The sequence below is a fragment of the Callorhinus ursinus genome, unplaced genomic scaffold, assembly GCF_003265705.2.
Source record: "Callorhinus ursinus isolate GAN/ISIS: 27379988/994484 unplaced genomic scaffold, GSC_fseal_2.0 scaffold23, whole genome shotgun sequence".
Classification (NCBI taxonomy): domain Eukaryota; kingdom Metazoa; phylum Chordata; class Mammalia; order Carnivora; family Otariidae; genus Callorhinus; species Callorhinus ursinus.
The window spans coordinates 18,609,200-18,631,059 of NW_027397085.1; the positions used below are offsets into that span (position 1 = coordinate 18,609,200).

General features: G+C 38.2%; 1 protein-coding gene across 4 annotated transcripts in view; it reads right to left on the reverse strand.

The window, feature by feature from the left end:
• GPBP1 (GC-rich promoter binding protein 1) overlaps positions 1-21,860 on the reverse strand; it is a 69,236-nt gene that overhangs the window by 18,642 nt on the left and 28,734 nt on the right. For 2 of the 4 annotated variants that reach the window (XM_025892318.2, XM_025892317.2), the window contains exons 3-7: positions 20,546-20,665; positions 8,124-8,247; positions 7,771-7,997; positions 5,253-5,319; positions 4,150-4,209 (exon numbers count right to left, since the gene is read on the reverse strand). In XM_025892318.2, coding sequence (XP_025748103.1) covers positions 4,150-4,209; positions 5,253-5,319; positions 7,771-7,997; positions 8,124-8,247; positions 20,546-20,608 — 541 coding nt within the window. In that variant the 5' untranslated portion in view covers positions 20,609-20,665. Of the gene's footprint in view, positions 1-4,149; positions 4,210-5,252; positions 5,320-7,770; positions 7,998-8,123; positions 8,248-20,545; positions 20,666-21,128; positions 21,319-21,860 lie in introns of all 4 variants that reach the window. The other 2 variants (XM_025892319.2, XM_025892320.2) reach the window with 2 other exon arrangements.

Below are 21,860 nucleotides of genomic sequence, written 5' to 3' on the forward strand. Positions count from 1 at the left end.
TGACCTTATTATCTCATAAGCAGGTATTCTTTTAAATGTAAGTTTAAAACATCTGGAGGCAGAGTGCCTGGGTGGCTCAGTTGGTTAACCATCTGCCTCCGGTTCAGGTCATAATCCTGGAGTCCTGGGATCGAATCCCATAGCAGACTCCCTGCTGAGCAGAAAGTCTGCTTCTCCCTCTGTCCCTTACCCTGCTCAGGATCTCTCTCTCTCTCCTCCCCTCTTTCTCAAATAAAATCTTAAAAAAAAGAAAACACCTGAAGGCAAATATTGGTTTAAGATTTTCATACCATCATTTTCCACTATCCTCACAAACTGTAATCTAACAGAAACTGACTTTAAATATCCCTTTATTATCTTGTTATTTATGATCTCCCAAGATTTATGAATAGTCTTTTTCCTTAAACACAAAGTCAATGGTGGGAGGAGGATGAGCTCAATTCTTTGGAGAAAAAGTTATAATTAAAATAGTGCCATCTGTAGCACAAAGTAATTTGGTAACATGTATAGTTAAGAGCGGACATCTCAATTTTTCATCCCTTCTTCCACTACTCTTCATGTAGGTATCGTGAATATATTTTCAGATTCAGTCCCTTATTATTTTATTCTGATCTCTCACTTAGAAATTCCTTTTGCGGGCGCCTGGGTGGCTCAGTTGGTTAAGCGACTGCCTTCGGCTCAGGTCATGATCCTGGAGTCCCGGGATCGAGTCCCGCATCGGGCTCCCTGCTCAGCAGGGAGTCTGCTTCTCCCTCTGACCCTCTTCCTTCTCGTGCTTTCTATCTCTCATTCTCTCTCTCAAATAAATAAATAAAATCTTTAAAAAAAAAAATTCCTTTTGCTTTTTAATAAGTCTACTAGAATATGCACTGCTTACTAGGTTTGAATATAACTTAGCTAACATTCATTACACACCTATAACGTGATCAAGGATTTTATACAACAGATTGATTTTATAGTTAAATATTTTATACAATTTAATATTAACCATGCTTTTCTCATTAAAATTGTGATCATCCTCAGGACACCTGGGTGGCTCACTCAGTTAAGCATCTGCCTATGGCTCAGGTCATGATCCTGGGGTCCTGGGATCCAGTCCCACATCGGGCTCCTTGCTCAGCGGGATGTCTGCTTCTCTCTCTGCCTGCTCTGCCTACCACTCCCCCTGCTTGTGCTCGCTGACAAATAAATAAATAAAAGCTTAAAAAAAAAATTTACGATCCTCATCTCACAGAAAATTCACTCAGATTAAGTCATCTGCCCAAAGTCTAAATAACCATTACGTAAGTAAAAGACCTAATGTCTGGACCCAGGTCTATCGGTTTCCAAAGCAAATACCCTTAACCACTATACTATACTAGTGGAGAAAACGGAAATTAAAGTATTGCTAGGCCATATACTTCAAAATGTTTACCATCCCCAACTAAAAATACTACTAATAGGCCTATAACTAAATGTTCAGAATGAGAAGCCTGTTAAGTGCATACTACCAAGTGAGGTCAAAGTCCACTGTTTTCTGATGCCAAGTTACTGATTTAGGTTCCTTATTATCTTTATCTAAGAAAAGAGGCCATGTGAATGTGTGAACAAAAGCATATAGCCAAATGAAGGGTGAAATACATGTGAATTAAATTTTCACACTAACTTGAAGAGGGAATTTAGTCACATAAGACAGTAATACACAAATATCAAACTCAATCTGTACCACAGCAATTAAGACAATTCCCTATTGTGAACACTAATTTTAATGCAGAAAATTAAAAGTTTCTGATTTATATAAATTGATGCTGTTTTAGGGGCGCCTGGGTGGTTCAGCTGGTTAAGCGACCGCCTTCGGCTCAGGTCATGATCCTGGAGTCCTGAGATCGAGTCCCACATCGGGCTCCCTGCTCAGCAGGGAGTCTGCTTCTCCCTCTGACCCTCCCCCCTCTCATGTGCTCTCTCTCTCTCTCTCAAATAAATAAAATCTTAAAAAAAAAAATTTGATGCTGTTTTAATCTTTTTGGTTTTCAGTTTTTTTAAATTTTATGTACAGGGCGCCTAGGTGGCTCAGTTGGTTAAGTGACTGCCTTCGGCTCAGGTCATGATCCTGGAGTCCTGGGATCGAGTCCCACATCGGGCTCCTTGCTCAGCAGGGAGTCTGCTTCTCCCTCTGACCCTCTTCCCTCTCGTGCTCTCTCTCTCTCATTCTCTCTCTCTCAAATAAAATCTTAAAAAAAAATTTTTAAAAATAAATTTTATGTACAAATCTGTTTAGATTTATAGTAATGTGAGCCTCAAACAAATGAGATTCACTAACTTATAATTTATGCCAACAGTAGGGGTATGGTGTTTTTCTTTAACAAGATCCCCTACATTACTCACACTTCTCAAAGAATAACAACTTACATGACGAATAAATAATACTTCTAACTCCGACCCACTGAAATTCAACTTGTCAAATTATCTAATAAAATCTTATTAATTTTCCCTTTTCAACCTTGAACATATCTTGGAACACATTTTTCTTCTCGTTGTAAGTTTAACAACTATTTTCATAAAAAATATTAAAGTGGAGCCATTTCCACATATAAACTATCAAAAGAATGCTTTTACAAAGACATTCAAGAAGTATTATTCCTTTCTCTTAATTCTGTATAGAAAGTTCATTTAAAAAAAAACAACTTATTACTGGTTTTCATCATAATCTAACTCAATATAACATGTCACTCAATCTGTATGCTTTTGGCTACTATATTGGAATTCTCTAGAAAATAACCCATCTTTAAGAAATAGTCACTAATGTGCTTTTAGAAAGCTAAACAAATGAAAATTCTTCATTATCAAATATGAGCAAAAATCAGGAAAGATCAAGTTATCAAGGAATAGACACAAAAATAAAAGCTGAACTGAAGACTGCTTAAGTTAATTACTAGTGAATGAAATTTTTCATTATTTAGTATCTTAAGTACTAAATGTTAGCTTCTGCCAGTAATATATTGCTGACATAATCATCAACACAAAAATAGCCAGTAGGACTTCTGAAAACACACAAATCAACAGTCACTAATTATGTCTCAAATAGCATACAAACACATACACATCATTTTTTCTCTTTCTCACCTCCCAAATAAATCAGTCACACAACTTTAATATTTTTAAATTGTCACAGGCACACTCAAGTACCTTTTTCTTTTAGTTTTAAATTATTAAGGACGTAGAGATAAATTTAGTAAGCATTAATCTTAGGCACTCAACAACGGTGATCCTAATTAAGATCAAAATAATAAAGAAGTCACAGATAAAAGCTACATGAAGGTGTTTCCGAAAAAGCTAATTAAGTTCTAAGTAAAATTAAACTTATGTAACTGTATTTTAAGCAGGTTAACTACTTTCCCTCAGGTATTTTTTTTTTTTGCTGATATATTATTGCTTAGACTCTTGCAATTTCTGATCTACAAAAGGACAGTTTCAGGGACAAACTGGTTTGTTTTTTTAATATTTATTACATTTCTGTTATTAAATTTTTACTTACCTGGAAGGAAGTAGCACTAGAAAAGTTCTACTGAAGTCTTTCCTAAAATTCTCTCATGTCTTCCTCAGGAACATTGCTATTTTAAATGTTGCAATGGGGAAAACAGTATTTGGGAACCCAGGGGGGAAGTGAGAAAGGAATAGTGAAGTGTAATACAATGAAAACTTCATTGTATTCCTATGGGAAGTACTGGGAATTTAACAGTTAATCAAGCCACAATTAACCATTTTTTTTTCTAATGCAGACACACTTCTTAGTTTACCTAAGGCACAGTAAAGAGTACATCTTCCTTTTAAACATCTTTTCAACTAGTGCTCAAAATCCTTAGACCAACCCTGAAACAGCAGAACCAAAATCTTTATATTAATACATTTTATTCTCAATATTTTCAAAGATGTATTTGCCTTTAAATCATTTCTAAAATTATTAAATTAAGCAAGGATCAGTACCAATAGTATCTATAGGTAGTTTTATATGACAAATGCTCACTGACATTGATTTTTAATTTACTTTCATTCTAATCAAATCCAAATTATTCCTAATTTCTTAGAGATTCTGTTTAACACCTTCCAGGTGGTTCTATATTCTTAAGCAATCAGCTGTTCCCAGAAAAACTGAATAATAAGGAAACATACCTAAGAGAGGAGCTTGGGAGATTTTTTTGGTTGGGTATGTGTGTGTCTGGGCGTGTAGGCCTGGGGAGAGTGGTAGAAATACTAATTTGCAATACAGAAAAAACAATGCCATTCACATGGTTCTAACAAAAGTGTCTGACCACCCCCACCCCCACCCTCAAAAAGCCCTTAAATAAATCGGGAGATTAAAAGAAAACAAGGTAATTCCCCAGAGTATCACCCCATAAATACAAGAACAGCAGAGGAAGTGGCAAAGTTTAAAATAATGCCTTTGTCATTAGGACTAGTATGCTGTCACAAGCCACAATCCTTTTGTTTTGGTAAGTTGATAATTTTCAATAGGAAAATACAAATGAACATGTGTAGAAGTTCCAAAGTGGATTCATCAGCTTTGAATTTGGCATCAAATAATTTTTCAGATATCAAATCTTCATATTAAAATTTTTCCATTATTTTAAACTTCACTTGAATCTTTAAAAAGCTGTCTGATTTGTACTATGAGTGCAGTTTAATCTGCTGTAAGATGCTATCAAATTAAACTCAGCAGTTTTAATGAAAAGGGAGTCATTACCCAAAAAATGTCATTAAGTTTTGACAATCAAAAAGGCAAATAATTTCAAACATAGATTAGTTCCACAGGCAAATTTATACAATTATTTAATACTCTCTATGTATAACCATTTTTGTAAGTAAAAAGATTAATTTTATGTCACAGGATGATTAGAAGTACTTATCTTTCCAGTTAAGTAAGTTTTCAACTGTGAAAAACTAAAAATTAATTTAAACTAAGATTTTTGTTTCCTTAGATTATCAGGCTGCTCTTGAAATGACATTGATTCATTACATTAACTTACAACCCTTAAAAAAAAACTGAATTCATGACTATACTTAATGGTACTAATACGTGCAAATCAAGTCTTTCCAATCAAACTCTTTCTATCCCCAATATCCTGTTTTTAAAAGTGCTACCTTTTTATGCAGCTGAGCACTCAAAAACATATTTAAGAGTAAGTTTAATTCTAGCCTATTTATTTTTAAAAACACAAAGAAGTGAAACCTATGAACATTTTATACCCCTCAAAGATAGATTAAAAATTACTTACCCCATACACCTGCAGCTAAAGATTTATTCTGATTTGGTTCTCTCTCATACTCAGGATTTAAAGACGGCTGAAAGAAATTGGAATAAAAAGAATAAAACAAATGTTCACACTGCCCACAGATTTTAAAAATAAACCTTTTAGGGGCGCCTGGGTGGCTCAGTTGGTTAAACATCTGCCTTGGGCTCTCAGGTCATGATCTGAGGATCCTGGGATCCAACCCTATGTCAGGCTCCCTGCCCATGAGCACGCTCTGTCAAATAAATAAATAAAATCTTAAGAAAAAAAAAATAAGTAAACCTTTTAAAAGTAATCTCAAAACCATAATGAAGGGGCACACCCAGGCAGCTCAGTTGGTTGAGCATCCGACTCAGTTTCGGGTTAGGTCATGATCTCATGGGTCCGGGGATAGAGCCCCACGTGGGCCTTGGCACTCAGTGGGCAGTCTGCTTGAGATTCTCTCCCCCTCTACCTACCCCTACCACCCCCCACCAGGCGCATACTTGGGCACGCTCTCTCACATAAATTAAAAAAAAAAAAAAAAAGCATACTGGGGTGCCTGGGTGGCTCAGTCAGTTAAGTGTCTGCCTTCAGCTCAGGTCATGATCCCAGGGTCTTGGGATCGAGTCCTTGTATCAGGCTCCCGGCACAGCGGGAAGCCTGCTTCTCCCTCTCCCACTCCCTCTGCTTGTGTTCCCTCTCTCACTCTCTGTCAAATAAAATCTTAAAAAAAAAAAGACTAATTATTCATAAACCTTACTTTCAGCTTATTCTGCTAACCATCCAAATGGTTACTATCTATTCTCACTTCCCGAGGGAAAACAAAGAAATAATCTTTAAATATTATTATCCTCAGGGTGCCTGGGTGGCTCAGTTGGTTAAGCGTCTGCCTTCAGCTTGGGTCATGATCCCAGGGTCCTGAGATAAGAGTCCCACACCGGGCTCCCTGCTCAGCGCTCCCAACCTTAGTTAGCCCTTCACACTAATTCTTCCCCTCTTCCTTCCAGTTTTAACAAAGATTACTCCTTACCAAGTAGGTCACAGGTTAAATGTCACTTCCCTAGAGAAATCTCTCCTGACCTCCCAAAGTAGCCACCCAGTCACTTGTCTAAATTCTCTGCAAAATACTACTTTTTCATGTCATGAATGCATCTAATAGAATAGAAATTAAGTGAGAGTAAGCACCTTGCTATCTTGTTCCACGTATCAACAGCTAGACTCATATAGCCACTCAAGAAGATACGGAATGAAAAATGAGCGTATACAGAAAAAAAAATTACCAAGGATGAATCACAAAAAATACTAAATAAGATGGTACACTAGATCAATTTTTTATGCAACTGGAGAAGCACAGTGTTTAGATAGCCACACAGTGAGATTTAAGAATAAGGAAAAATTAAGAAAATTCTTTCTGATTAGTTCGTACTTTTTTTTCCTTTTTAAAGATTTGATTTATTTATGTAACAGAGAGAGACACAGCGAGAGAGGGAACACAAGCAGGGGGAGTGGGAGAGGAAGAAGCAGCCTTCCCGCTGAGCAGGGAGCCCAATGTGGGGCTCGATCCCAGGACCCTGGGACCATGATCTGAGCTGAAGAGAGACAACTCAACCGACTGAGCCACCCAGGCGCCCCAAGAGGGAGGTTAACATTTCTAATTATATCTAACCCAGGCTAACAATTAGTTTGCTTTCCCTGACCACTAAGAAACTTTTGAATAAAGTACTTGAAAGAGAAGGAGAATTATCCTGGAATTAGCTTAAGAGTAATATATGAATAATCAAATGTTATTTAAAAGAGACAGTCTAAACAAGACATACTGGTAAAATATTCTTTCCAAAAGCTTAAAAGCTTTTTAGAGATGAAAGTTTTTAAAAGATTATATCATGGGTGCCTGGGTGGCTCAGTCGGTTAAGCGTCTGCCTTCGGCTCAAGTCACGTTGCCAGGGTCCTGGGATCAAGCCCTACTTCAGGCTCGGGAGCCTGCTTCTCCCTCTCCTCCCTGCTTGTGATCTCTCTTGCTATCTTGGTCATTATCTCTCTCAAATAAATAAAAGATCATAAGACACAGGAGTAAGTAGGAGGAGGGAGGGGAATTGGAAAGGGAGAATTATATAAACAAAGAGCCTCACAAAAGGAAGGATTAAAAATAACTGAACCTGGTGGAGGGGTAGGCTAGGGGGCTCAGTCAGTTGAGTATCTGACTCTTGATTTCAGCTCAGGTACTTTATCCCAGGGTCATGAGACTGAGCCCCGCGTCGGGCTCCATAGTCGGCAGGGAATCCTCTTGAGATTCTCTCCCCCTCTCCCTCCCCCTGCTCCCACTCACACACATGCATGCGCCCACTCTCTAAAATAAATAAATTATAAAAAATAAAAATTTAAAAATAAAAAAATAATTGAACCTGTCTGGTGTGATTTCTACAGAAAATGAACCGTACTGATTAAAACCTCATGAGAAAGCCTTGACATTAAAATGACACTTGCGGAAATCTCGTTTGTATTTAAACTACAAGAAACTTACAAAATCCTCAGCCTCAAACTGTTTGCGTTCTCTCTTGTCTTCTTTCCTCCCCGTTTCATTGTCAGGTATGCTGTTTTCATGTAGTCCTTGGCTTTTTCCAGAATGGAAAATATTGCTACGAGAACGGGAACTTCCACCACCATGGTATCCCCCTCGATGATTTATGTTTTCAGTACCATTTCTTCCATGCATCCGCCATCCATTTTTTTCTTTCCTTCCAAAATTACCTTTATTTGATAATGGTAAAGTATTATAAACTCAAAAATGGTTATGCCTAAATATTAATCACTGTCTACATTCTTAAAAGCATGAAGAAAATTATCCTTAAGCTTTTATTTCTTAGCAAATTTTACCTCCATTAGGACGTCCAATACCAGAATCAAAGCCATCTGAGGAGTTGTGTCGTCGACGATTCACATCAAAACGATTTTCTGTCCATGAAAAGTTTTCAGAATGCTTCTCAAAATTTATTGACGACTGAAACAAAATAAGCCCACAGGTAAACATACATATAAAACCTGGCTTAATTTATTTCCAAGATTCTAAATGGTTAAGAACATTCTGTAGTTACTTTCAGTGTATTTGATACTGGTAACTTATTACAGATTCCGCTGTTGGGTCTATTTTGTCTAAAAGAAATCATTCTGAAAGAGGTTAACGACATCTGCTTACCCAAAAACTTTAAAAGTAAAATGCCACCATAAGAAAAACAAGGCAAAACATAGTGTACTTCTCTTACATACCAAAATGTAAAACTCCGTATCATACATTACTTGATTTAAAATAGCTCAAGGTTTTCTTTAGTATCAGAAAAGTTATGGCAAATGAAGTTAAAATTCTAAGTTCCTCAGATTTATTTCCAAACTCTTCCCCAAAACAAATGTTTTTTAAAAATTCTCCAAATAATATATAGAGGCACCTAGCTGGCTCAGTCAGTGGAGCATGCAACTCTTGATCTCAGTGTTTTGAGTTCAAGCCCCACGTTGGGTGGAGGGATTACTTATGAATAAAATCTTAAAAAAAAAAAATGTACAAGAATTATTTTTAGGGGCGCCTGGGTGGCTTGGTCGGTTAAGTGTCTGCCTCCAGCTCAGGTCATGATCTCAGGGTCCTGGGATCAAGCTCCCTGCTCAGCAGGGTGTCTGCTTCTCCCTCTGCCTCTCCCCAGGCCCCCTGCTTGTGCTCACTCACTCTCTCTCAATAAATAAAATCTTTAAGATTTTATGTATTTATTTGTGAGAGAGAGAGAGAGAGAGAGAGAGAATGTGTGTGTGTGTGTGTGTGTGTGTGTGTGTGCACACACACACCAGCTGGGGGAAGAGCAGGCAGAGGGAAAGGGAGAAGCAGGCTCCCTGATGAGCAGGGAGCCCAACCACGCAGAGCTTGATCCCAGAACCCCGGGATCATGGCCTGAGCCGAAGGCAGACGCTTAACCAACTGAGCCACCCAAGTGCCCCTAAATAAAATCTTTAAAAAAAAAAAAAAAAAAACCCAAAAACTATTTTAAAAATTAGGAATCTATAGGGACGCCTGGGTGGCTCAGTCGGTTAAGCGTCTGCCTTCGGCTCAGGTCATTATCCCAGGGTCCTGGGATCGAGTCCCATGTTGGGGTCCCTGCTTGGCGGGAAGCCTGCTTCTCCCTCTGGCCTGCCGCTCCCACTGCTTGTGCTCTGACAAATAAAATCTTTTAAAAATAATAATAAAAATAAAAATTAGGAATCTATAAAAATCATGAATGTCACAACTGTTTATAAACGTCGCTGTTCTTTCCCAGTATTAACCCATTAATCTGATAAGATCATAATCAAAACTTCAAACCTTTTCTTAAAATGCCCTGACCACTTCTCTGGGCTGGATTTATCTTACAACCACCTCCAGGACAATGAGCAGAGTCTCTCAGTTGCAATGTAAACCCACTGCACATACCCATGTCATCCACTGGGCCCCTCCACATTGTCACTGTGGGACTTACTGGTGCTGCTCCCCGGAGCAGCCTCATCCTCATTTTGCTTATTGTGCCATGAAAGATAAAGTCCCCTTGATTTCCTCGTATCTTCAGCCAGCATCCATGCAACAGTAGTAACAGGTCACCATGGTAGGCCCCCAAGCAGGGTAAAAACGCAAACCATTCACAGACCGCTAACAGTTTGGGTGGTGAGGATGTACACTAACAGAGCTTAAATTTTGTAGAAAAAATAAATACAAGGGTCTCTAGGCCACATTAGGGCCTAAGCGAAGACTCTCACGATTCTGGCAGCAACAGCTGTCATCCAAGTGACAGGTGAAAGTTAAGGGTCCCTCAATGTTCAGCGGTCAACTGGCAAAGAGTAGAATTGAAACCAGGTGTCCAAACAGTGCTTTAGGTTTGGTAACTCTACCAAGCAGAAGGAGGGGATTTTTTAATATGACAATGGAGTCCCACCTGAAAGGCAAACACTGCTGTGGCTGCTGAACCAAGACAACTCCAAAGATGAAACAGAGGTCAGCAATGAGGATACAGAGTTTTGGGAAGATTAAAAAGTCATTAGAAGAAAATCTGTTAAGGCTACGGTCTACTTGGAAACAAAATAAATGCAGAACCTAGCTTCCTGGAGGGGAAGTGTTCTGTACCCTCTGTACTCCCTGATCCCTCCCTTCCCTACTAACATCAACCTCAGCAGCCTTTATGAGAATGTCAAGTATACTAGTATTTAAGGAAAGGGACAAACTTTTATAGCTCTGCTAGACACACATGCTCAAGTCACCATCTACCCACTCCCAAGAGGAGTGAGACAGTACTAAGCATAGGGATGGCTGAAAATACTGAGGAATGTGGGAAAGGACAGGTCAGTGTGGTGCATGGGGGCAGGAAAGGCCCCATCCTGTGAGTCTGCTGAAGCCAGAAGGTACACAGGAGAAGAAGCAACATCAACCCTGGATTGAGGAAATCAGAAGAGAAACAGTAAGCCTACAAGCCACGCATGCAATCCCCAAAAGGGTTATCTTCTCCTCTACCGTGTACTTTCCCACATTCACAGATGAAGAAATCATGTAATCTCCCAAAAGCCTGGATTGTAACCCTGAAGTGCATGTACAAAACTTCTTAGTCTGTGCCACTGTAGTGAGAAAAGGTGCCCCAAAGACCCAATTTGACTGACTCTGAAGTCTGAGGAAAATTCAGCAGTAGGAAAGAAAAATTAAAGTGATCTTGCAGGTGAGGCTTTTAGAGCAATTCAATGTACTATTGTTGTTATGTTTGAACTTGGTACTAATTGTTACTGAAAATGCTCAAGATTTTTCCATTCAGGGAATACCACAGGATGACAGATGATTCCTGTCCCCTTCCAGGTAGTCTAGCAAAAAACACTATATGATCCCAGAAGGAAAGAAAGAAAAAAAAGAGAGATATAGTTGGAAAACTTGATGGGCAGTGGAATACTCAGAGGCTATTTCCCAGTATAGCAGTGCCATGTGCCTGCCATGTACACCCCCTTTTTAAAGGGTATATGGCTCTTGCCCTACTGCTGAGCTCTTAAATGAAAGTGAACCAGAAAAGGGGGCCCATTAAGGCTCCTGATCAAATGCAAAGTATTTGAGCATGCAGCTGACCTGGCCACTGGGACATTTGTTTTGCACGAAGAAGTGGCAACTACCCTCTGGGGTAAACCTTATTCCCCTCCCTGAGACCATAACAAGATCCTGGTTCAATAAGGCTCTCAAATCATAGTCCCCTAAATGCCTAGGTCTGGTTCACTGCTGATTCAACTCCGTTAAAAGAGGACAGTGTCCACTGGGTGGCAGCAGCCATCCGCCCCAACAACTCTGGAAGACCAAGTGGCTAAGTATTATTTGGCACAATGGGCTAAAATAAAAACTACAACATTGGACTTCAGTATTAAGGACTAGACATTTTATGTTTTTCTGCCTCTTGGACTGCTGCCAATGCCCTAGTCATCTGGTAGATCACCTGAAAAACTAGAGACTAGCATATTAAAGGTAATTCTTTGGGGTTATAAACTGTGAAGCTGCTACTGCTGCTGAGACAATCTGAATCACTCAGATGCTTACCAGAAGATATGCTGGCATAAAGAACAACTAAAATCAGAATACTGCTTAAGTCTGTAGCACACTATCTAGATCCATCATCACACCAGACATCTAACTGTCCACTACCGTAGACTGGTCACAAAATAAACCACTTTTTCTTTCTGATGCAGAAGCCCCCTCTGCATGCTAACCTGTGAGCCTGCCAAAAGTTGGTCCATTTGTCCCACTGTGAAGGAGGCCACATTACACATTACACATCAAACCTGTGATCATTTCTTGGAGTTATCAAGAGTGTTTCATCACTCTTGAAATTTTTTCAGGTTACAGTGTTACTGTTGCAATCTGACTGGCTAACTCTGGTCACTCGATTGTGACCCTTGAAATTAATCCATGTCGTTTTTTGGACCATCAATATTCCAGTATTAGTGCATCTTTTGTCATGAAGGTCAACCTGCAATGGGTCAATATTTAAGTAGTATACTCAAGACATTATACACACCCTACTATCCACAGGCATCCAGTCTATCAAAAAACAGAAATGGTTTCCTCAAAATTCAACTCAGAACAATCTGCAACTCTACATTCCTCAACTCTTCACACACTTTAATGAGACACTTTGGTCAATGAATGCAGCACGCCCAAAAAGAGATCATCTCTTCCTAGCCACTTCCTAGGTAGTAATTAGGATAAAAAAAAAAAAAAGTAAGAGTTATGAAATTATACAGACCTATTTCTTTTTTTTAAAGATTTTTAATTTATTTGAGAGAGAGAGACACAGTGAGAGAGGGAGCAGAAGCAGGGGGAGTGGGAGAGGGAGAAGCAGGCTTCCCGCTAAGCAGGTAGCCTGCGGGGCTCGATCCCAGGACTCTGGGATCATGACCTGAGCCAAAGGCAGTCGCTCAACAACTGAGCCACCCAGGCGCCTCAATATACAGACCTATTTTTATCTCTTCACATGATGCTTCTTTCCCCTAAGAGAAACCGCAGGCCAAGCTACCTCTCAAGGTAATGTCTGGTCAAAAAGAAACCTAATGAATTCAAACAATCTGGTTTGGCCACCTGGATTCTCTTTTTGGTGCGACATGGTCCTACATCTGAAAACAGTGACCATTTCCTTCAGTATACTTCTCACCAAGTACTCCGTACAGTGTCCAATGTGGACTAGGGTGAGCATAATGGGTCTCTGCAATTATGTAAAAATGTCCTTAACCCACTTACATCCAACTCTTCCAGATAAAAAATCTGGGTGCGAGTAGGAAATTTTTAAGTGACGTCAGCTATCCAAATAAGACACACCAATTTCATGGGTATAGAAAGAAAAAACCCCTAGCATCTGTAGAGGGAACATCTTTGACTCCAGAAGGTGCAGGAAGGAAAAACAATTATTGCTCTATCTCCTAGAACCAGCACCACTGCCTGAATCATACAGAAGCTGGAGAAAACATTGATCACTGCTAGATGTGTCATCCTCATATACTTTGAAATCAGAAACACTCATGTGACCATAAACAGTCCCTAACTATTCTCCTGTGCTTGATGTCAAGAGCCGTTCTGAATGTGAATGTGTGAAAACACTTAAACCAGCACAACCTGGGGGTGCTTGGGTGGCTCAGTCGGTGAAGCGTCTGCCTTCGGCTCAGGTCATGATCCCAGGGACCTGGGATCAAGCCCGCATCAGGCTCCCTGCTCAGTGGAGAGCCTGTGTCTCCCTCTCCCTCTGCCTCTGCCTGCCACTCCCCCTGCTTGTACTCTCTGTCAAATAAATAAATAAAAATCTTAAAAAAGCAGAAACAAACAACAACCCAAAAAACCCAACTGATAAAAATTCATGATTCTCCGAACACCTGACTGGTCTCAGGTTATGCCATATATGGCAAATGATGCTCCAAGTAATGGTAACAATGTCCATGATTCTTAACCAAACTAATTTAATAGTAATCCAAATCATGTTTAACAACAAATCCCTAACTAAAGTGATCTGTGCCCCTTCAGGTGGAATGTCTTTATGTGAGGGAAAATAAGCCACAGGCTAGCTTCAATGAAGGATGAGAGTTGTTTTTTGGCCCATCTACTGTCCTTATAATTGTAGGTTAAGGACACCAAAAATCAGGTCAGTTTAAACTCTCCTGAGTGGATTTCAATGGATAACAGAGAAGCCTCAGACCACATACTGGCTGGCTGGGGGGGGGGGGGGGGCAATCACCTACCTGTTCTCTCTAGGATTTGCTCACAACCAGCTAGATCCTGGCCTTACCCTGCTGTTCAGAATGTTAACAGAAGCCTTAATTAAAAATGCTGTATAAAACAATTAAATGGATTTGGTTTTAGCCTTGCTTAGAATAATCAAAGTGGCTGACAGAGTGGTATAATCATATGAAAATTCAAGTTTGGCCAAGAACATGTAGGGCTGATGGGTTGATTGTTGGGACAGGAAACCCATCAGGGGCCCTGAGCACTTCCTTTCATTCTTTTTGTATGCCAAGAATGCAAGAATGCAAGGCCTTCACTGCTCTTTGTATGGCCCATTTCTCAAGTTTATGTCTGCAGTGAGCATCATTTGAGGGATGACAGGTAGCATCCTTCTCTGGGACAAAAAGCAAGATTATAAATGCGGCAGACTCCCCCACTCAGCACCAAGGGTAGCATCCACCTGGACCCATCCATGTCAACTACAAAGGTTTTAGTGGGCATGAAGAACCAGTGCCAACATCATGCTTATTCTGCTTGTCATGCTACTAATAAGTTCTTGGCCCTTGATCCAGGAGTCTCATGTCTCCTGCCAGCACCTATGTTAGCTTGCTAGCAGGATAAAACCCAGACCCTTCACAGATTGACACATACACAATAACATAATAATAAGAAATACAGGTAATAAGGCTAAAAAGGTAGATAGGAAACTTATTATTAGTGAATGTATGATTGCCCATATTTAAAAAACCAAAATTTAACAGAGTAAGAACTAAAGCTGCTAGATACAACACTAACACAAGATGTAACAGATCTGTAGCAAAGACTTAATAATAAAGCTTTTTATTCTTTTTTTAAGTAAACTCTATGCCCAAGGTGGGCCTGAACTCACAATCCCAAGATTTAGAGTTCCATGCTCTACCAACTGAGCCAGCCACACACCCCAATAATAAAGCTTTTTTAAAAAATATCATTTAGGGGCACCTGGTGGAGCTTAAGCCCCATGTAGGACATACAGTTTACTTAATAAATGTAACTCCACGTCCAAGAAAGAGTGAAAATGCAGTTTATGACAATGGCAAAAAAGTTAACTGTAATAATCTAACAAAGTCTGACAAGCATTTAAAGTAAAGAGAATAGTTATGCTCAGTACACCATGTAGAAGAGGAATTTGGCAATATCTAACCAAGTCCCAGCAATTTTTTCCTAAATCTACACTGAAGCCTTCTATTCAAACTGTGGTCCACAAACAAGCAGGATCAACATCACTTTGAAGACTGTTATAACTCGGGCCCTGTCGAAGACCTACTGAAATGAGAATCTGCCTTTTAACAAAATCCCCAGGTTATTTCTTTTTAAGATTTTATCTATTTATTCATGAGAGACAGAGACAGAGAGAGAAAGAGAGAAAGGCAGAGGGGAGAAGCAAGCTCCCCACCCTGGAGCAGGGAGCCTGATGCAGGACTCGATCCCAAGACCCTGGGATCAGGACCTGAGCTGAAGGAGACGCTTAACCGACTGAGCCCCCCCAGGAGTCCCCCAGGTTATTTTCTTATCCATTCAAGTGTGAGGAGCAGTGGCCTAAAATTTCTTACCCATGTGTACAAGGAGATACCATAAAAACATTCAATGCAGTATTTCTCTAGAGTAGCCAAAAGTTATGTTATAAACAATCTAAACTTTAACGAACAAATAAAATGTAGTATAGATAAACAAAATAGGATACCACACAGAGTTTTAAGATACTTACACTACATTTGTGGATATCAACATGGGGGGAGAAGATCTCAAAGATACAATGAATGTAAAAGTAAGATGCAGACATACACATGAAAATCACTGATAAAAATTTTTAAACATACATAACAATACCACTTGACATTCACATATGTAGTTATAGGAACATATGCTGAGAACACCTCTGGGGAAAAATGAAGAGAAAGGACTGTGAAGAAATAGGACAGTGAACTTCAACTGCATACATAATGCTTCACTTCCAGAAGCAATAAAACCTAATATAGAAGAATGTTAAGATACGACTATCTTGATATTTAATAAGTACTCATTTAATTATTATCTATCATTCTCTTGTACGTTTCATTAAAACCTTCAATGAGGTTTTTTAAAGAATTATCAAAACATGTAAAGAATTGCTGAATCACTATATTGTACACCTAAAACTAATATAACACTGTATGTTAACTATACTGGAATAAAAATTACAAACTTAAAAAAAAATTACCAAAACAAATAAGCAAATTACAAATTACCAAAGCAAATATATCTGCAATGGCAAACAAATTCCCCAATTTAAGGGCGCCTGGGTGGCTCAGTCGTTAAGCATCTGCCTTCGGCTCCGGTCATCATTCCAGGGTCCTGGTATCAAGTCCCTCATCGGGCTCCCTGCTCAGCAGGAAGCCTGCTTCTCCCTCTCCCATTCCCCCTGCTTCTGTTCCCTCTCTCGCTGTCTCTCTCTGTCAAATAAATAAAAATCTTAAAAAAAAAAAAAAATTCCTCAATGTGAAAAGAGCTATTACAAAATCACTAAGAAACACATTACATGAACAAGCAGTTAAGAAACCATAACACCAAAATATACTCAACCATAATTTTAAAATGCAAAATAATGAAGTACCATTTTTCATCTAATTGCAGATTAAAAAATGTGAAAACATCCAGTGTTGCCAAAACTGAGAACACTAGACCCCTCATAAAATTCTGATGGGATTATAAATAAGTATAACCTTTTTTTTTTTTTAAGTAGGCTCCACACCCAGCATGTAGCCCAACACAAAGCTTGAACTCAGGACCCTGAGATCACGACCTGAACTGAAATCCAGAGTAGGACACTTAACCGACTAAACCACCCAGGCACCCCAATACAACCTTTTTGAGAGCTATTAGACATTACCTACCAAAATGTACAAACCCTCTGATCCACTGATTCTACTAAGAATTTACCCTACAAATGTATTCAAGAGATGCCTAGACAATCCTGCAGCTTAGTCCATTAATTGGTAAACTAAGTAAATAATATATATAGATCCACTCAAAGATTTCATAGACACTGAAAAGTTAGATCCGTAAGCAGTGATGATAGATATTGGAGATGCCATCTCTAAAGTGAAAAAAATTTTTTTTATCCAAACCAGGATAAAAATACATTCTGGTGTATGCATAAAAGCATCCTAATATTCACTTTTGAAAATCAATCTACTACCTAACAGTCGAGAAAAGAAATTTATTAACTTGATAAACATTAAAGTCAGGCAAACATGGATTCATAACCTAGCTCCAGCACTTTGGGGCACATTACTTACCTCTCTCAACCTCAGTTCCCTCCTTTGTATATGGGAGAAAGAAAACAGAGAATTTACCTCTTACGTTTTTGGTTGGTATTCACATGAACTGTTTTATACAATCATTGGTACTCCTTTGTATATGGTAGAAAGAAAACAGAATTTACCTCATGTTTTTTCGTTGGTATTCACATGAACTATTTTATACAATCATTGGTACGTACTCAAAAAAAAAAAAGATACTACCATGAGCAAGAAAGAGACCCTCTCTATCCTTTTACCGTCTTTATCCCTTTACATACTTAAAACCTTTTTCTGCATTCCTTTAAAAAATAATTTAGCAATTTTTTCTTGGACGCCCGAAGTATGAGTCACTAGTTAACAAAAACTCTACATAGTAAATAAGAAGTTTCAATGAACTCCACTACCAGTCTGACTGAATTTTCTGATCTTCTCTTAGCCTGAACTTTAAATACACATTTTCAACGCAAGCCAAGAGTTTACGCATTATTCAAATAAATTTTGGTAAAATATTAATGACTATTTTTTAGATGCTGCAGTAAAAGAATCCATAATGCGCTAATAACACTCTAGCCATAGAAGTAATTACAAAATATTGAATATGAATTTACTGTAGTGGAATGTCATCAAACAGGTCTGTATTATTTTGTACTTAAAAAGAATAAAAATTCCTGTATTTTCTATTTTGTACCACATATCTGCTCTTTCAGTATCACATCCCCGCCATCAACCACCTTCTCCCCCACCTTTTTTAGTAGGCTCCACACAACCAACATGGGGCTTAAGTTCACCACCCCGAGACCAAGAGTTACACGCTTTTCCAAATAAGCCAGGCAGGTGCCCCAGGAATCTTCCTCCTTCTAACAATACTATGAAAGGATACCCCAACCTGATTACAGGGATTGATTTATCACCCTTCCTACGGTAAGATGACCAGAAGCAGCATCTAAAACAAAGAGATATCTAAACTTTTCCAGCATCTACAACCATTTCAGTTCAGTATTGCTTGAATAATAAAAATATTACCCAAAATTTAACTCAGAAACTATTAAAGGATGGTAGTATCAGTAGAAATTTACATTTTCTAATAAAGAAAACAGAAAACCACAAGAGAAAACATTAGTGCACCACAGATGTATGACTATTATTTTAGTTATACCTATGTGTATACAAAACATTACGTAAAATTTACTTTTTATTGGGTCCCAATCAACAGCTCAAACGTCAATGCCCTATGCCACATATAACTCAACCACATGCAGTTTAAAATTTCACCACATGATGGGGCTAAAATTCTACACACCTCAGAAAACTACTAAAGTCCACTTCTAAAAATATCTTTTTATTTCAAGTCCTCATGCCTTTGAACAATAAATAAAGACTTCCATTACACTGAAATAGAGAACCCCACAGTAAATTAGTCTGTTCCATTTATTCAGTGTAAGATTAAAAGGGCTCTGGCAGAAATAAGAGGTTAATTATAAACGAGAACCCATGAATAGTGATTTGGAGACATGAAAGGATAAGATGGAAGGTGTAAGAAGTCATTACTAAAAGGTCTGCATTTGTCAAAACCACACTGGGTAACGTCTAAAGAAATAATTTCAAGTACTGCTAGTTAAGAGTTCAAATAAATACCATTTTCTGTAGGTAATCTAGAATAGGTTAGAATAAGTGAGATTTAGAGGTGACAATCCCAATTCTCAAAATCATCATTCATGAAGACCTATATCCAAACTAAGGGTCAGGTTCTGCAAACTGGAAAGCAGTAAGGATTTCACCACCTAAAGCAACAGTTAACCAACAGTCAATCTTAATCAATCTGATTTACATCTGAATGAAGACAAAAATTATTCTCAATTTTATTGTTTTGTAACTAACTTTCCAGGTGCTAATTTTTTATCAATTTTATCAATTCCCTTGAAAATGAAAACAAGTCTTATACTTATTTCAGATAAAGTAAACAATAGAAAAAAGAAGTAAAGGTGGGTGGCAGGAAACTATGTAGTCAAGCTCTTAGGCAGGCCTGAAAAAAAATAAGCCTGCTAGAGGGCTACATTAGAGAAGCTGGGTTTACAAGGAAGTGGGGAGGGGAGTAAACTACACAGACCTACACCTAAGAGGAAAGGGGACAATCAGAGAATCTCTAAGACGTGATCTCAGCAGCTTAATCAATATAAGTCTCCATTTCCTAACAATTTCAAATCCCACTGCACAGGCTATGAAATGAAATATTTAATCATTTGACAGCATTCCAAAATGAGACCTATGTAATGAGTACAGAATAGGAAATGCATCCTGGATTCTAGTCTAGGCTCACAGTATTTGAAAAATATGAAAAATAGGCAAGTCAATTAACCTTCCAGAGAATCCATCTGTACAAAATTACGGGCCAAAATTTGGGCCAATCTATTATGATCTGACAAGTCCTTACTGGGGAAGAACTTTCCAAATTATAAAAACTGTTCCCACAAGAGTTGCTTTTAATAAACTTGTTTTTTTTTTTTAAGAACTGTCTGTACCCCAAAAGTTCCTAGATGAACGCCTTAGCATGGTAGAGCATGATTAATAGGCAAACAGATGATCAAGACTCTCCCTTGATTCCTTTGCACTATGGAAAAAACAAAGTCAAAGACAGCTATTAAGCCAGTTAGATTGATTCTAACCAATTCCAAGGTCTCTCTTACCAAGTCTTTTAAGTGGAAGACAAAACTGCAATGCCTAGCAAGTCTTATACAAACTCTTGTTCTGATTTTTAAGTAAAATGAACATTTCTTAGATTACGGAGGCCTGATACGTAACAATGTTGCAAAGTTTTCATCGCTCCTGAAATTTTAGTGATGTGCCATTCAAAGTCTTATTTGTCTGAAAAAGAAATCTTCTGGGTATAAGCAAAGACCTCAAAAGCCTCAGATTTTTCTTTTAATGTATTACCTACAGTAAGTAAAGCAAGTTATTATCTAAGGAATAGTACAGATAAAGGTAATAAGATACAATGTATCTAATGGGTTTGAGTTAAAATGTGTGGACCCCTGGTTAGTACAAAAGACAACTGAAGTAAATGGTACAGTATGGTGATGGAAAACTGACTTTTTAAATAATAAAAACTAACAGATTCCCTATGAAATAGATAGTAATACAAGAAAATTTTCTCCACAAAATTAAGGCTTCACGTTCCAACTACATTTGCGTACAAGAAGAAATGAGAAGCAGACACAAAGACAGAAGGAAATGCAGAGTACCTTTGTTGATGATGGTGGAGTAGGAAAATTAAGCCAGGCTGGAGCAAAGTCATGCTGCGCCATTTAGGTCCAGTCTCTCCAACTCAGTGAAACAAGGCTTCAACACCTCATGGCAAGTCCCTGTCATATAAAAATGGAAGGAAATTAGACCTGGAGCTCCTTGCCAAAATTATCTTCTTATGCTCTATCTCCTCTAAGCGACAATGATTTTACTACTCTAAGATTCCAATTATGATGAAATTCTAAAATAGGCAAAAATATAACAGAAACTAGATCACTGGAGTGGATGGGGGGAGAGGGCCTGTGGGGGAGGGGTATGACTGCAAAGGGAAGGTTATTCTTGAGGTAATGGGGGTTTTATCTTGACTGTGGTTATACAAATGTACAAATCTGTCAAAAATCAAATTGAATACTTAATATTGGCCAATTTTGCTATAAATAATCCCAGGAAACCTTTTTTTTTTTAAATTACAATGGTCTAATCACAGACATCAAGTGCCTCTAGATGTGACAAACTAGGATGCACATTATACCATCTATAATATATTTTCACCCCTAACCCAGATGGAATCTGAAATCTGACCTACTAACTTTCACGAAGTTCAACACAGAGAAACAAATTAAAGGAAATCTGAGGGAAGTAATCCAGCAAATCCAGATCACAGGATACTCGACAGGTGAAATGATCGTTTTTTCCCCCCCAACAAATACATGGCTTTCAACATGCAGATCAAACACATGTGGGCCTTACACAGATCCTCACTCAAACCAACCTTTAAAAAATGAAAATTAGGAAACAATCAAAAATTTAAACATGAACAGAACACTAAATAACATTAAGAAATTATTACTCATTTTAGATGTGACAATGATAGTATGATGGTGGTAAATAAAAGACTGAAGTCTTTACAATTACACTGACGTATCTGGAATCTGTTTTAAAAACCAGATAATGCTAAATGGGGCTAACTGAAAATAGGTTGCACATATGTTTATAAATAATAGTACAAGGAGGTGTGTAAATACTCTTTTCTCTAATTATATATATGTTTGAAAATTTTCACAATGAACAGGTTTGTTGTTTTTTAGTTACAATCATCACAATGAGTACCAAATATTTTAGACACTAGTGCTTTTCTGCATTCTGATTTAACTTTTTGGGAGCCTCTATCAACTGCATCAATAAAAATTTCAAGTTGCCAGCCCAATCTAAACACCAAATTCAGTTTTTCTTTTTTTTTTTTTTCAAATAAGGCAGAAGCCAATTGGGCAACTGTACTCATTTCAATACAAAACTTAAGACTATCACACAATG